We start from the raw sequence: 11948 nt of genomic DNA, 5'->3' as shown, positions 1-11948 counted from the left end.
CTCGGGGCCACAAGTGATGTCCAACCAGCCCAGCTCAGCTGGGACTGATAGCGGCTCTCAGCCCGGCTAACAGAGGCTGGACTCGCTGGACATGACATGTGTGTCTTGGGGTCTCAATCCCGTGTCTCCCAGCACAGGGGCACTCCCTGGCGCTGCACTGAATGGCCGTGTGTCCCAGTGTGGCACCGGCATCTGAACCTCTCAGAAAAGGCTGTGCTGAGGGGATGTGGAAGGGGAGACTGGAGCCTGAGACTCTTTTCCTCCGAGGAGCAAACAAGAAGGGCCCTGACAAAAGCTTGGCACGTGATGCACATGGGGCTGCGGCTACGTGGCCCAGCCCTGCCCTAAGGAGGGCCCTGCCTGGATGCCAACAGCCCACGGCAAGCAGCTTGTCAGGGCGAGGGGTTGTGGGGTGGGGGAGATCCCCCAGGGAAACTCCAACTAGCAGCTGCAGAAGTGCTTGCCCTGCTGCTCCACGTGCCATGGGGCCAGCTGCGCTGCTGGGCTTGGCCTCACCCTGTGCTGCGTGGCACTGGCTGCACTGGTTCCTCAATTGAGTCCCTGCAAAGAGGATTTCTACGGAGGAGCTGAGCCCCAGGGGTTGGGTGTAGCAAACATAGCCAACATTTGGCTGAAACTGGGCATCCAACATCATTTTGCAACACTGTATGAGATCTGCAGTATGAGACTTACGGGGTGGTCAAACACTGGAACCAGCTACCTAGAGCAATCAAAAATTGATTGCTTATTCCCAGTTCCCTATTTCTTACTCCCAGTGCCCAGTTCCTTTTTCAAAGCTCATCGAGACCTAATAAACGCTTGTTATTAATGAATTAAACATCTGAAACAGAGAGAATGTCATTAGCTATGCACATTTACTAATTAATATTGATAAAAATATTCTGCATCAAGTACAGAGCCCTAAATGATGGGTAGGTTTAAATGGGATTATGGGGCAAAATCCATTTTGGCACACCTCAGACTTCCTGTTGACTCCACTGAGGGACTGCCCTTGACATCTGTAACCAGAGACTTGCCTGGCTCAAAGCGTGGTTTGGCCGTCCCAGGCTGCCAATTGACAGCAGGCTAGCCACTGTGCTAAGTAGATGGACCTGAAAAAGGACCTGGATTTTGGGCTGGGATTATAGCTAGATATCCTGTTTTGGGCAACCTCATGGCACATCTCTGTGCCACTGGGGAACTCTTCTGGACATCTCTGACCAGAGACTTGCCCGGGCCAAATGTGGTTCGGCCATGGCAGGCTGCCAATTTACAGCCCCCTGCATTGAAATGGGATTATTTGGGTGCACAAATTTCTCCATGTGGGTAAACTGAGAAAAGCCACTGCCCCAGGGCGCTGGGAGCTCCTTCTGCAGGGATGCACGATATGAGTGCTGCTAGATTTGCAAACACCTACGTGAGTCCAGATAAACCCAGAGATTTTCACTAGGAGTCCACAGTGTGCAAAACATTTGACTGTTTGGAGTCTTCCTGAGTTCTTTGCAACTCAAGAATTGCTCCGTTGCTTTGTTCGAGTCCAACAGTGACTGAAAGCTGACAGCTGGCGTATCATGCCATTAATTGAATGTGTGGCCAGGCATCCCTGACTCTTGGAGCCCTGTCAGGTAATCTGGGCTCTCAGCGTTGGGGGAACACCGTGCTGCAGATCACCATGGTGTGGATCAGCACTAGATCACCTGACAGGGCTCTCAGCTGTGGGAGCTTGCTACTGGACACACCGGGCTTCCTCTGCATCAGCACTGATGCTCGATCCCACAATTATACCTTCTACTCTGCATGTGGCATGGCTAGACGCACAGTTGTGTGGCTTGTGCAACAGATGTCCTTGTGCCTTTACTGAACATCTGGCAGGGGTCTTTTGGTCAGTTGGCAGCAGCAGTGGACTCCACATCCTGGGTTAGGAACAGAGGCTCCTTGTACAAAACCCAATGAGGGGTAGGAGATATTGAATACAATCTACAACAGGCAGCACTGACCAGAGAGCTGTTGAGGGACAGCGAAGCATTGAGTCTGCCCTCCTGAGCGCTCTCATCAGCTCCCAGGTCATTGTGCTGGCCATTGTGGAGTCCACTCCATGTCTCTCAATATAGAGAGAGCCCCTCACTCTGGTTGGCTTTTACAGGCTAGAGCCCATTGCTGCAGGTTGGTGTCTATGTGCTTTGGAAGGAAGGGAGCAGAGGTCAGTCTTGTGAGTAAAAGAGGGCCAGACGTGGTGGCCAGACATGGTTCCAGCCCTTTGCCCCTTTTGTCCAATAGTTTCCTGGTCTTGCAGCACCTACCCTGGGTGTGGGAGACCATGGTTACATTCCCTTGTCTGCCTGTTCATTGAAATAAACCAAACTAAATATTTTGAAGTCCTGTTTTTCTCCCCAAATAAAATAAACTCAGGAAACAAAAAACTTTTTTTTCCCCATTGCATTCCTCTTCATTTAGTAAGTTTGTTTTAGTTGAATGATGGTATAATAAAACCCAGGAGAGGACTAGCAAGTTGCAAGCTGCTTTTGCCTTTGACTATTAACTTTTTTTTCAATGAAATGCTATAGGGATTCAAAGCCAGCTTTGAAATAATTTTTCAGTGAAATCATAAGCTTCACAGTTTATGCAAAGATCAGTGAAACAGAGAAGAGAATGAATCTCTTTAAACCTGGGTTCTTTGCCGAGGAAAAACAAGAGAAGTATCGTAATTGCAGAGATTGACATACGGTGACTTAAACGACGATAAACCAGCTTCCCATGTGCTTTTAATCTGATCAAACTAAAAGTTAAAAATGTTACTTTATGTTCATATTCTTTTCAAACAGAATGTAGAAATGTAGTTGGTTATGTCTTGCTATTCAATTTTAATTTACTGGTGTGTCTAGTAGCATCCTGCTTAATTTCTCATTTTTAATTATTATAATTTTGTCTTGAACTGCGGAATGTGATTGGCATCCAGGCAAAGCTTTTCACAAGTAAAGAAAGCTTTAGCAATGTGTGAGGACCATTTTCTCCTTAGCCTGAAGGATTAATTTATGAAGATCTATTGTCTGGTACATCTGGATCATGAATTTTGGTAGCTGAAGGAACGATCCTGCTCTCTTAGGTGGAAAAGGAGAATGAAGGCAAGTGGCATTTCCTATGAGCTTTGTTGGCATGAAAATACCAGATTGAGGGGTGTAGACATTGAACAGTAAGGTTAGAGAAGAAACAAATCGTTGGCATTAGTGAAGATGAGGGACAGAATACAAGCCTATCTCCAAGTATTGGTATTTAGTATAGGTTTTCTTTGTGACCCTCTTGCTCCATAACTGTCCCCTCGTCCACATCCATAATTGTCCTCCTTCCTCTCATGCAGCTGGTACTGGCTACAGTTGGAGGCAGGCAATCAGATAAGGTAGATCAGTAGCTTGGTACAATTTGGGAATCCCTGTGCTCCTGCAAATAAGTAGTGAGGAGCTGGAACGGGCGGATGACTGGTCTAATCCAGAAAGAAAGGGCAAGGGGAGATGGATAGTGCTGGAGTGAATAAGCACTGGAGTGAGTTTCAGTACTGAATCCAATGGAGTGTATGTCCTTCATTAGCGGGTCTGCCATTGAGCGGCCAGCTAGTCTGATTTATGTTGCTGTTCCTTGTGACCACTGCGGTGCCTCTCTGCTCTACTCAGCATCCTGTTAACAGTTTCGTGTACTTAGGTGTGTTTCTGCCCAACTGCAATCCTACATCGTGGGTCAGAGTCAGTGAGAAGTGATGAGTACATTGATTCACATCACTGTGCCAAGGGAGCCATTACCTAGCTGTTTCTGAGACAGGTTTGCAGCTGCTTTGGGTCAGTGGAGAAATGTAGGGACCCCTGAGGAGAACAGGGAAGTGGCTCCACTTTGGTTTGCTGTTGACCATCCCAGCAATGGAGTTAAGACTGTCAAAGTGGAGCTGTCTTTAGGGAATGATCTGCTTAAAAGCATGGAAAGACTGCAAGACTATAGCAGGTCCGGAATATTCCAGTAGCAGTTGGCGCATCTGCATGTTCCCGGGACTGCGCATTTGGTACTGCACAGTTCTGGCAGTGCACGGTTACTTTTAGATGCTATGTTGCTGTAGCAATGAGCTACGGTGGTGTAGCTGACCACTATGCGATGCAGCATTGGCATCACGGTTTGTGCCTGCCAATGCTGCATTGCCATAACTCGTCACAACAATGATGTAGTGTCTCATGTAGTCACTCCCAGGTAGTCTGGGTTTTTTTCCTTCAGCAGTAAATAGCATGATTTTTGGAGGAATTCACGAACAAATTAATGAATCATTTAAATGAAGCAATAGCCACAGTTTTTTCAAGGCATATATGCTTTCTCAAATAGCTCTAGGAAGACCTGGCGTGCTGTTGTGGCTACAGTAGTCCAGGATATGTGAAAAGCAAAGTCTTTTTTGGTAATCTCTTTTACTGGACCAACTACTGTATAGTTGAAAGAGCTGTTAGACAAGCCTTTGGGCACAAAATGAAGTTTCTCTGACATTTCTTCCAGATATGCCGTTGGTCCAATAAAAGAGATCACCGGACAAGCCCTTGAATCTAGGAAGAAGAACTTTTTCAGGATGATGCGGGACAAGGTTGTATTCATTCTTTTGTAGTTATTCAATGTATGTGTACATTTTTCTGAAAAGACATCTCTAAATGACCTGATAGACTTTTGTGTCTGACATTCTGCCTTTCTATCAGATTGTGTGCCCATTTGCCCAGGCACCATCATCATGGTATCTGAGTGCCTCATGAGGCTTCAGCCAAGGTCCAGATGTGAAAAAAAATCCAAGAATAGTAGAAAACATTAATGCAGCATCTCTCCCCACCAGCTAAATTTGCCTCAGGGAAATGGCTGAGAGGAGTGGCACTGGAATGGGACATTGGAGACTAGGATGCTGCTTGCAGCTGTACTAGTGACTTTGTGTGTTTCTTTCCTCTCTCATCCTTTGACTCCTGTCAGTTGAGAGAGTGAGCTCTTTGGAATAGAAGCTGCCTATCTATGTCCAGCATCTGCTGTGGCAAGGGTTTGAACTTTGTTGGCAAAGGAAAAATTGCCTTAACTATGGCATGTCTGGCACTTCATCCACCTGATACCTCAGTACCTCAGAACTGAAATGGGCTGCTGGGAAGCTGGGACCCATTGCTAAGTGGGAGTTAGTTACTTAGAGAGAGGCTGTAGTCTCCTTGGGCTTATTCCTGCTTTGCTTTGCATGGCTAAATGGCATGTATGCAGCTGTGTAACTGCAGCTTTGGGAACTTGTGCAGCGTTTGCAATTCTGTTTCCTACAGAAATGGGGGTTGGAATTGCCCTCCATGTGTACTGTCCTGAAGGAAGTTCCTTCCTTTTTTAACCCCCAAACCTAGTTATTAGGCTATTAACCCAAGAAGCAGGAGACCCCAGTTTAAACTTCCTACCCAGTGCCTCTCAGCATTGTCTAGAGTATTTTCCATCTACCCTTGAGCTGATAAATAGCACTGGGAAAATTTCTTCACCGGCTGCTTTCTTCCCATCCAGGAAAGCAGCCACCTCACTGACCACTGCATTTTTTAGCTAGCTGGCTTTCTTCTGGTTTCCTAGGTCTCTTGGCTGCTTCGTGGGCCAGCAGGATTGGAGAGGCTGCACACGTGTCTGCATTGTACTATCTGGTAGCTTGGTGGCTAGAGCCGCATCAGGCTATGGGCTAGTACCAGTGGGAAATGCAGATTCCAATCCCCAGCTTAAGGGCAGGCTGAGCACCAAAGACTCCTGATCACTGAGTGAGTGCTTCAGCTGTGCAGTTAAACCATGAAAGAGCCCTTTGTGAGTAGTCAGTATGCTTAATGGACATTTGCATAATTGCAAGCCCAGAGGTGAATTTCAAACTGTGCATAAGTGCCCAAATCCGTAGTCATGCAGCTGTCTGCTATCAGGGGTGCAAACAACAACAGAATCTAGCCTTTTTCTACTGTATCCTTCTGAGTAATTGCTTTTCTTATTGCTCCCTTTTGTTCCTAGGTCGGACGTGATGAGGAATCTCTCTGGGGGAACAGCACCTCGGTGTCGGAGTTCATCCTGCTGGGGTTCTCCAGCCAGCCCAAGACGCAGCTGCTGCTGTTTGTGCTCTTCCTAACTATCTACCTGGCGACCCTCTTTGGGAACAGCCTCCTCATCACACTTGTCATTAATGACTCCCGTCTTCACACACCCATGTACTTCTTTCTGGCCAACCTTTCCTTTGTAGACATCGGCTACACCACCACCACTGTACCCCAGATGCTGGTCCACCTCTTCTCCACAAAGAAAAGTATTGCCTATACTGCCTGTGTTGCGCAGATGTACATCTTCCTTTGTCTGGGGATAATTGAATGTATACTCTATGCTGTAATGGCCTATGACCGGTATGTGGCCATTTGTCACCCTCTGCGATACACGGTCATCATGAACAGGTCAGTTTGTGTCAAGATGGCCATCAGCTCCTGGGTATCTGGCTTCCTCTCTGCAACGATTCACACAGGCTTCACCATGAGGTTGCCCTATTGCAGCTTCAATGAAATCAATCACTTCTTTTGCAAGGTGCCAGCCATCTTGAAGCTGGCCTGTGCAGACACACGCCTCACTGAGCAGGTGACCCTTTTGATGGCAGTTATACTACTCCTCACCCCACTGTCTTTGATCCTAATCTCCTATGTATTCATCCTGGAAGCCATCCTGAGGATCAGCTCAGCTGAGGGGAGGTTCAAAGCCTTCTCCACCTGCACCTCACACATCACTGTTGTGACTCTCTTCTATGGTACCGCCATGTTCATGTACGTGCGCCCAGCCTCCAGCTACTCACCCGAGCGGGACAAAACGTTTTCCCTCTTGTATAATGTTGTGTCTGCCCTCCTGAATCCTCTTATCTACAGCCTGAGGAACAAGGAGGTCAAAGGAGCCGTACTCAAAATGACGGGCAAGACGGACCACTGAGTTACGGTGGAGGAGGAATGGTCCAGTGGCTCCCAGCTCCTCGGTTCTGGATCCTGGTCTGGGAGGGGAGTGGGGTTTAGTGACTTATAGCCAGTGGAGAAAAAAGTCAGGACGTCTGGCTATTTCTCCATTCCTGGAAAGTACAAAGGTCTCATGAATGAGGGTAGGGTGGGGATGGGAGTCAGTACTGTTGGATTGTCTTCTTCAAAATGAGAGAGAAATTGTATCTTCCAGGATAGAGTCACGGGGACTGCAAATCAGATCACCTAGATCTGGGCCAGACTGACAATAACACTTTCAGAAAGATAAAAGTCTACCTTCAAAACCCAGGAGTCCTGACTGGTTATGCCTGTGAACCACACTGATCCTCAGGCTTGATCCACTCAGGTTAAATGATTTGAATCGTTATTCAAGTGGTAGAACATTTTCAGAGAAACTCTCAGGACATATGAAAATCACTACTGCAGTCATCTCTTTTAGACTTAGGGAAGGTCACATTTTTGCCAGTGTAGCCATGTTGGCTGGGGATGCGAAATAATCATAAGCAAAATCCCTCTTTAGGACACAGGGGGTGCATCTACACAAGACACTTAGTGCACAGCAGCCTACTAACACTGCGCAGTAGTGCATCACAGCATGGACAGTGCTAATACGCTCCTGTGCAGTATTATTCGGCTACTGTGCAGTAGTGTCACTAAAAAGGCATTCGCTGGCACTCCTGCACAGTTCCTCTAGTTTCTGCATGTTTAGCTAGTACTTCATTAAGCAAGTACTAAATTAAATGTGCAGTGACTACTGAGCATTAATGAATGTGTAGACACACCCAGAAATGCTTCCGAAAGAGGGCTTTTTCCCAGCTTTGACTGAAGTTGTTCAAAGACGTTGTGTAGCCAGTCTGGTGATAAAGCCTCTTCTGTCAGTATATGCTCTGTCCTCACAAACCAACACCAGCCACTCTCAAAATGCCTCTCTTTGATATGCTTGCAGGCTGCTAAGGTGAGTGGTCTCACAGTGGCTTCACTGCTTCATTTCTGGGTTTATCGCATGAGACTTGGTGGGATGACATTATCCAGGAGAGCGCCCCTGGTAGTGCCAAGGGTCAGGTGTAGATGCACCCATTATGGCACAATATAACTGGGCAGGTACAGCTACTGGGGCCAAGGCTTTATACTGAAAGCAAACTCTGGAGAGCCTGAGTTGGTGTTGGAAGCAATATATGTCCTTCTTTGTTCCCCCAAGGCTGAAATTCACCCTTCTGCTAAGAACCCAACAAGATATATAGTCCATTGACAGGGTTCTGCCCACCCAGAACTTACCTGGTTTTATAATAGGAGGAAACTGCTGCACGGACACAAGGCATGTTCAAATTAATGCAATGGTGCCCATGTACGAAGTTAGACCGCAGTTACTAAACGTGTAACCAAAGTGGTGCAACTTTCTGTGTTTATTGGTTTTGTATTTGTTCAGACATAACTTCTCACAACAGGAGCAGCATGGTACCTAGTCTTTTTTTTGTGCTCTTGAAGAGGGAAACACATTAATGAAGCTGAACTTCATGAAAAGAGAAATGTCCATTAATATATTGGTTCAGTTTATTCTAGTTGGTTTCTGAGACTTTTGCTAAAAATGGCACAAATATTTGGTATTTGTATGTTGCAGCCACTTGTGATGTTGCAGCCAGGTATTTGTGATGTTGCAACCATGATGATCTAGGAATTACGTGAAAGGCAAGGGTTTTGGAGGGTGATATCTTTATTTACTGCAGAGTTATTCCAGATGATTGTTATGCATATCCTTGGGCTATTAAAACACGAAACATAATTTCATAATTGCCAGGTGAAAAAAATGTTTTCCAAATGTACTAGCTATTATAAAAGGTCATTTTTTCACCTTTTACATTTCCTCCTTTTTGCAATTCAAGGTAGTGGTAACGATGGGGAAAAATGCAAATGCAAAACTTGAAATGAAAATAAAAAGTGTTTTGTAATCTCAAAATGAACTATTTTAAGTAATGTTGCACAAGTTTGGGGCATCGTTTGAACTTCATTATTGGTGCTTGTGCATGGATGACATTTGCAATCAAGAGAGCTCAAAGTAAAGGAAAATACAAGAAAATCTCAACCGGTTAGTGAACCAAGAAATGTATATTTCAAGTTGTGTTTTCTCAGAAAGGGCACATATGCTGCCCTAAGGATGCTGCAGTAGAAACACCAGTAGACTAACTCCTTCTTTTTACACAATATAAAAAAGAGACATCACAGGTAATTATTTCCTACATATATAATTCCAGTGTTGGTTACATTACATATTCAGTGCATTGGCCTTTGTTAATTTTTCATATGCCTTCTCCAACTTCATGATGTATCTGTAAAAGCCTTGTATAGGGAGGTATTAGCTTTTTAGTGGATGCCACTTCAGATCAGGGATGTCAAGCATACAGCTCTTAGGCTGGATCTAGCCTACAGCACCACTCTATCCAGCCTGCCCAGGTACTGTAGACTGTAAGGTGGATAGAAAACTGGCTGGAGCATCAGGCTGAGAGGGTAGTAATAATGGCTTGATGTCTAGTTGGCAGCCAGGATTAAGTGGAGTATGCCAGCGGTCGATCCTGGGGCTGGTTTTGTTCAATATGTTCATCAATGACCTGGAAGGTGGCACAGAGTACACCCTCAGCAAGTTCATAGGTGACACCAAGCTGTGGGGAATAATAGATATGCTGGAGGGTAGGTCTAGAATTCACAATAACCGAGACAAATTGGAGGACTGAGCCAAAAGAAATCTCATCTGGTTCAACAGCACCAAGTGCCACGTCCTGCACGTAGGACGGAACAGTCCCATGCACTACTACAGGCTGGGGGCCTTCTGGCTGGGCAGCAGCTCTGCAGAAAATTGCCTGGGGGTTACAGTGGACAATAAGCTGAATGTGAACAAACAGTGTGCCCTTGTTGCCAAGAACGCTAACGGCATACTGGGCTGTATTGCTAGGAGTGTTGCCAGGAGGTCAAGGGAAGTGATTATTCCCTCTATTCAGCACTGATGAGGCCATATCTGGAATAACGTGTTACGTTTTGGTCTCTCCTCTACAGAAAGAACGTGGAGAAATTAGAGAAAGTCCAGTGGAGGGGAGCAAAAATGGGTCGGGGGCTGGGGCATATGACTTCTGAGGAGAGGCTGAGGGAACTGGGTTTATTTAGTTTAGGGAAGAGAAGACTGAGAGGGGCTTTAATAGCAATCATTAACTACCTGCTGGGTGCTTCTAACGAGGATGGAGCTAGCCTGTTCTCAGTGACGCATCACAGGCAGGGACTCAAGATCCTTGCAGCATTGCCCCTCTGCAGGTGAACCAAGGTCAGTGTATCTATGAAACCTATACCCCCCATACACCATACACACAATGCTCAAAACACAACCTACAGCATGCAGTATCCGGAATACCAATAAGAAGTTATTTTCCCTGGCTGGCTGGTCACCTGTTGGAATCTTATATGACCCAGTAACTTAAACATTTTTTTTTTTTCAGTAATAATGATTTTGTGACTCTCTTAGGTTAATTGATATTTCTTTTAAATCAGCAGCTCACTATACTTATCTGTATTGTCTTAGCAATTGCCTCACCAGATCCCCTCTCAGCCTTCTCTTGTGGAGGCTGAACAGGTTCAGATCCTGTAGCCTCTCCTCATAGGGCCTGCCTAGTTCCCATCCCGCTCTGATCCCAGGCTCACAAACAAACAGTACGAAAAGCACCATACCATTCCCCGTGTCCTCGCTGATTTTGACAGAGCCGAGCCTTTGTTTGAGTGCTCGCCTCCATGATGGGCAGGGGTTCAGTCTTGCATCCCACTTCAGCCCGGCAGAGGGGCCCAGTCTGGGTGCCGGCGTGTTCATGCCCAGGGCCCTCTGCCTGGGTGCTGGCTTCTGCAGTGAGGGGCAGCTTGGTTTGGGTCCCCTTGACCTCATGGGACCCTACCTCCTTTTCCTGGCGGGGGCTAATGCTCCTGGTTGCACAAAAAGGAGCTGGTCAGAAATGGGTCCTGGACTGAATCCATCCCCACCAGCACCGGAGAAGGAAGGACTCCCCTACCTGCAAACAGCACCACTTGCAACACCCCATAGCCTGGCCCAGAGCCCACCAGCTACCCAGGACAGCCCTGCACTTCACCCTGCCCTCTCTGTCCCCCACTTACCCCCTCCAGGGTGGCCAGCACTCCTCCGCCATCCCCTCCATATCCATGGGAGTCTGGTGCAAATGAAAAAGTAACATGGCAGTGAAGAGAAAATCCAGCCTGTGGGCCCAGAGCTGGCACGTGGTGGAGTATGTGGGGAGGCTGGGGGGCAGTAACCCAGGGAGCAGGGGAGGTCAGTGCAGCACAGACCTGTCACCCCACCGGTCCCACTGTGCCATCCACACAGCTCACATGGTGCCCAGCGCTGCACACACAAGCCCTCCCCCCAGGGCAACCCCACGTCCCCTCCACTGCGGGGCCTTGCCCTGTGCACACTCCCCCTCCCCTGGGGCAGGGGCATGCAGAAGGACTCACCTCCATGGGGCTGTCGTCCTGTTCGCAGCCCTGCTCCCTCTGCGCCTTGAGGGCCAGCACCAGGAAGAGGTTCTGGCTCCTCAGCGCCTCCACTTGGGCCTGCACGAGAATCGCCCCAGCCCGTCAGAGCCTGCCCATGCCTGCGCCCAGCGTATCGGGCCCCGCACCCACCAGCGTTACCTCCCTGCGCACCCATCAGGTCCCTCCTCTCCCCACACGCCATGTGTCGGGACTCTGCTCCCAGCTTCAGCAGCCTCTGGGATGTCCCCCAGCCTGGCCAAGCTTGGCCTCACCCTCTTCCCTCCCCTGCCCACAGCCCTGAGGACCCCTGCCCCATGCAAACTCACCCGGAGCCGCTCCTCCCTTTGCCGAGCGCTGTGGAGACAAAAAACCATTTCTGGGATCAGGGAGGTGGATGGCGCCGTCGCAGAAAACACCCCTTCCCCA

General features: G+C 47.8%; 1 protein-coding gene and 1 long non-coding RNA gene across 2 annotated transcripts; one reads left to right on the top strand and one right to left on the bottom strand.

Annotated features, from left to right (window-relative positions):
* Nucleotides 1-5802: 5802 nt before the first annotated feature.
* Nucleotides 5803-6963, top strand: LOC132243726 (olfactory receptor 2K2-like). Its single transcript, XM_059714120.1, has 2 exons — nt 5803-5817; nt 6013-6963. The coding sequence occupies exons 1-2, from the start codon at nt 5803-5805 to the stop codon at nt 6961-6963; spliced, it is 966 nt and encodes a 321-aa protein (XP_059570103.1).
* Nucleotides 6964-10095: 3132 nt separating this feature from the next.
* LOC132243893 (uncharacterized) lies at nt 10096-11706 on the bottom strand. The gene is made up of 3 exons (XR_009455464.1): nt 11502-11706; nt 11148-11200; nt 10096-10958 (listed from the first exon to the last, which is right to left on the bottom strand). It is a non-coding gene; the product is annotated as an uncharacterized LOC132243893 (long non-coding RNA).
* Between the last annotated feature and the right edge of the window lie 242 nt (nt 11707-11948).

This window comes from Alligator mississippiensis, chromosome 11 (genome assembly GCF_030867095.1).
Source record: "Alligator mississippiensis isolate rAllMis1 chromosome 11, rAllMis1, whole genome shotgun sequence".
Lineage (NCBI taxonomy): Eukaryota > Metazoa > Chordata > Crocodylia > Alligatoridae > Alligator > Alligator mississippiensis.
The sequence above is the reverse complement of the archived record's forward strand: the minus strand, read 5'-3'. Positions and strand labels throughout refer to the sequence as shown.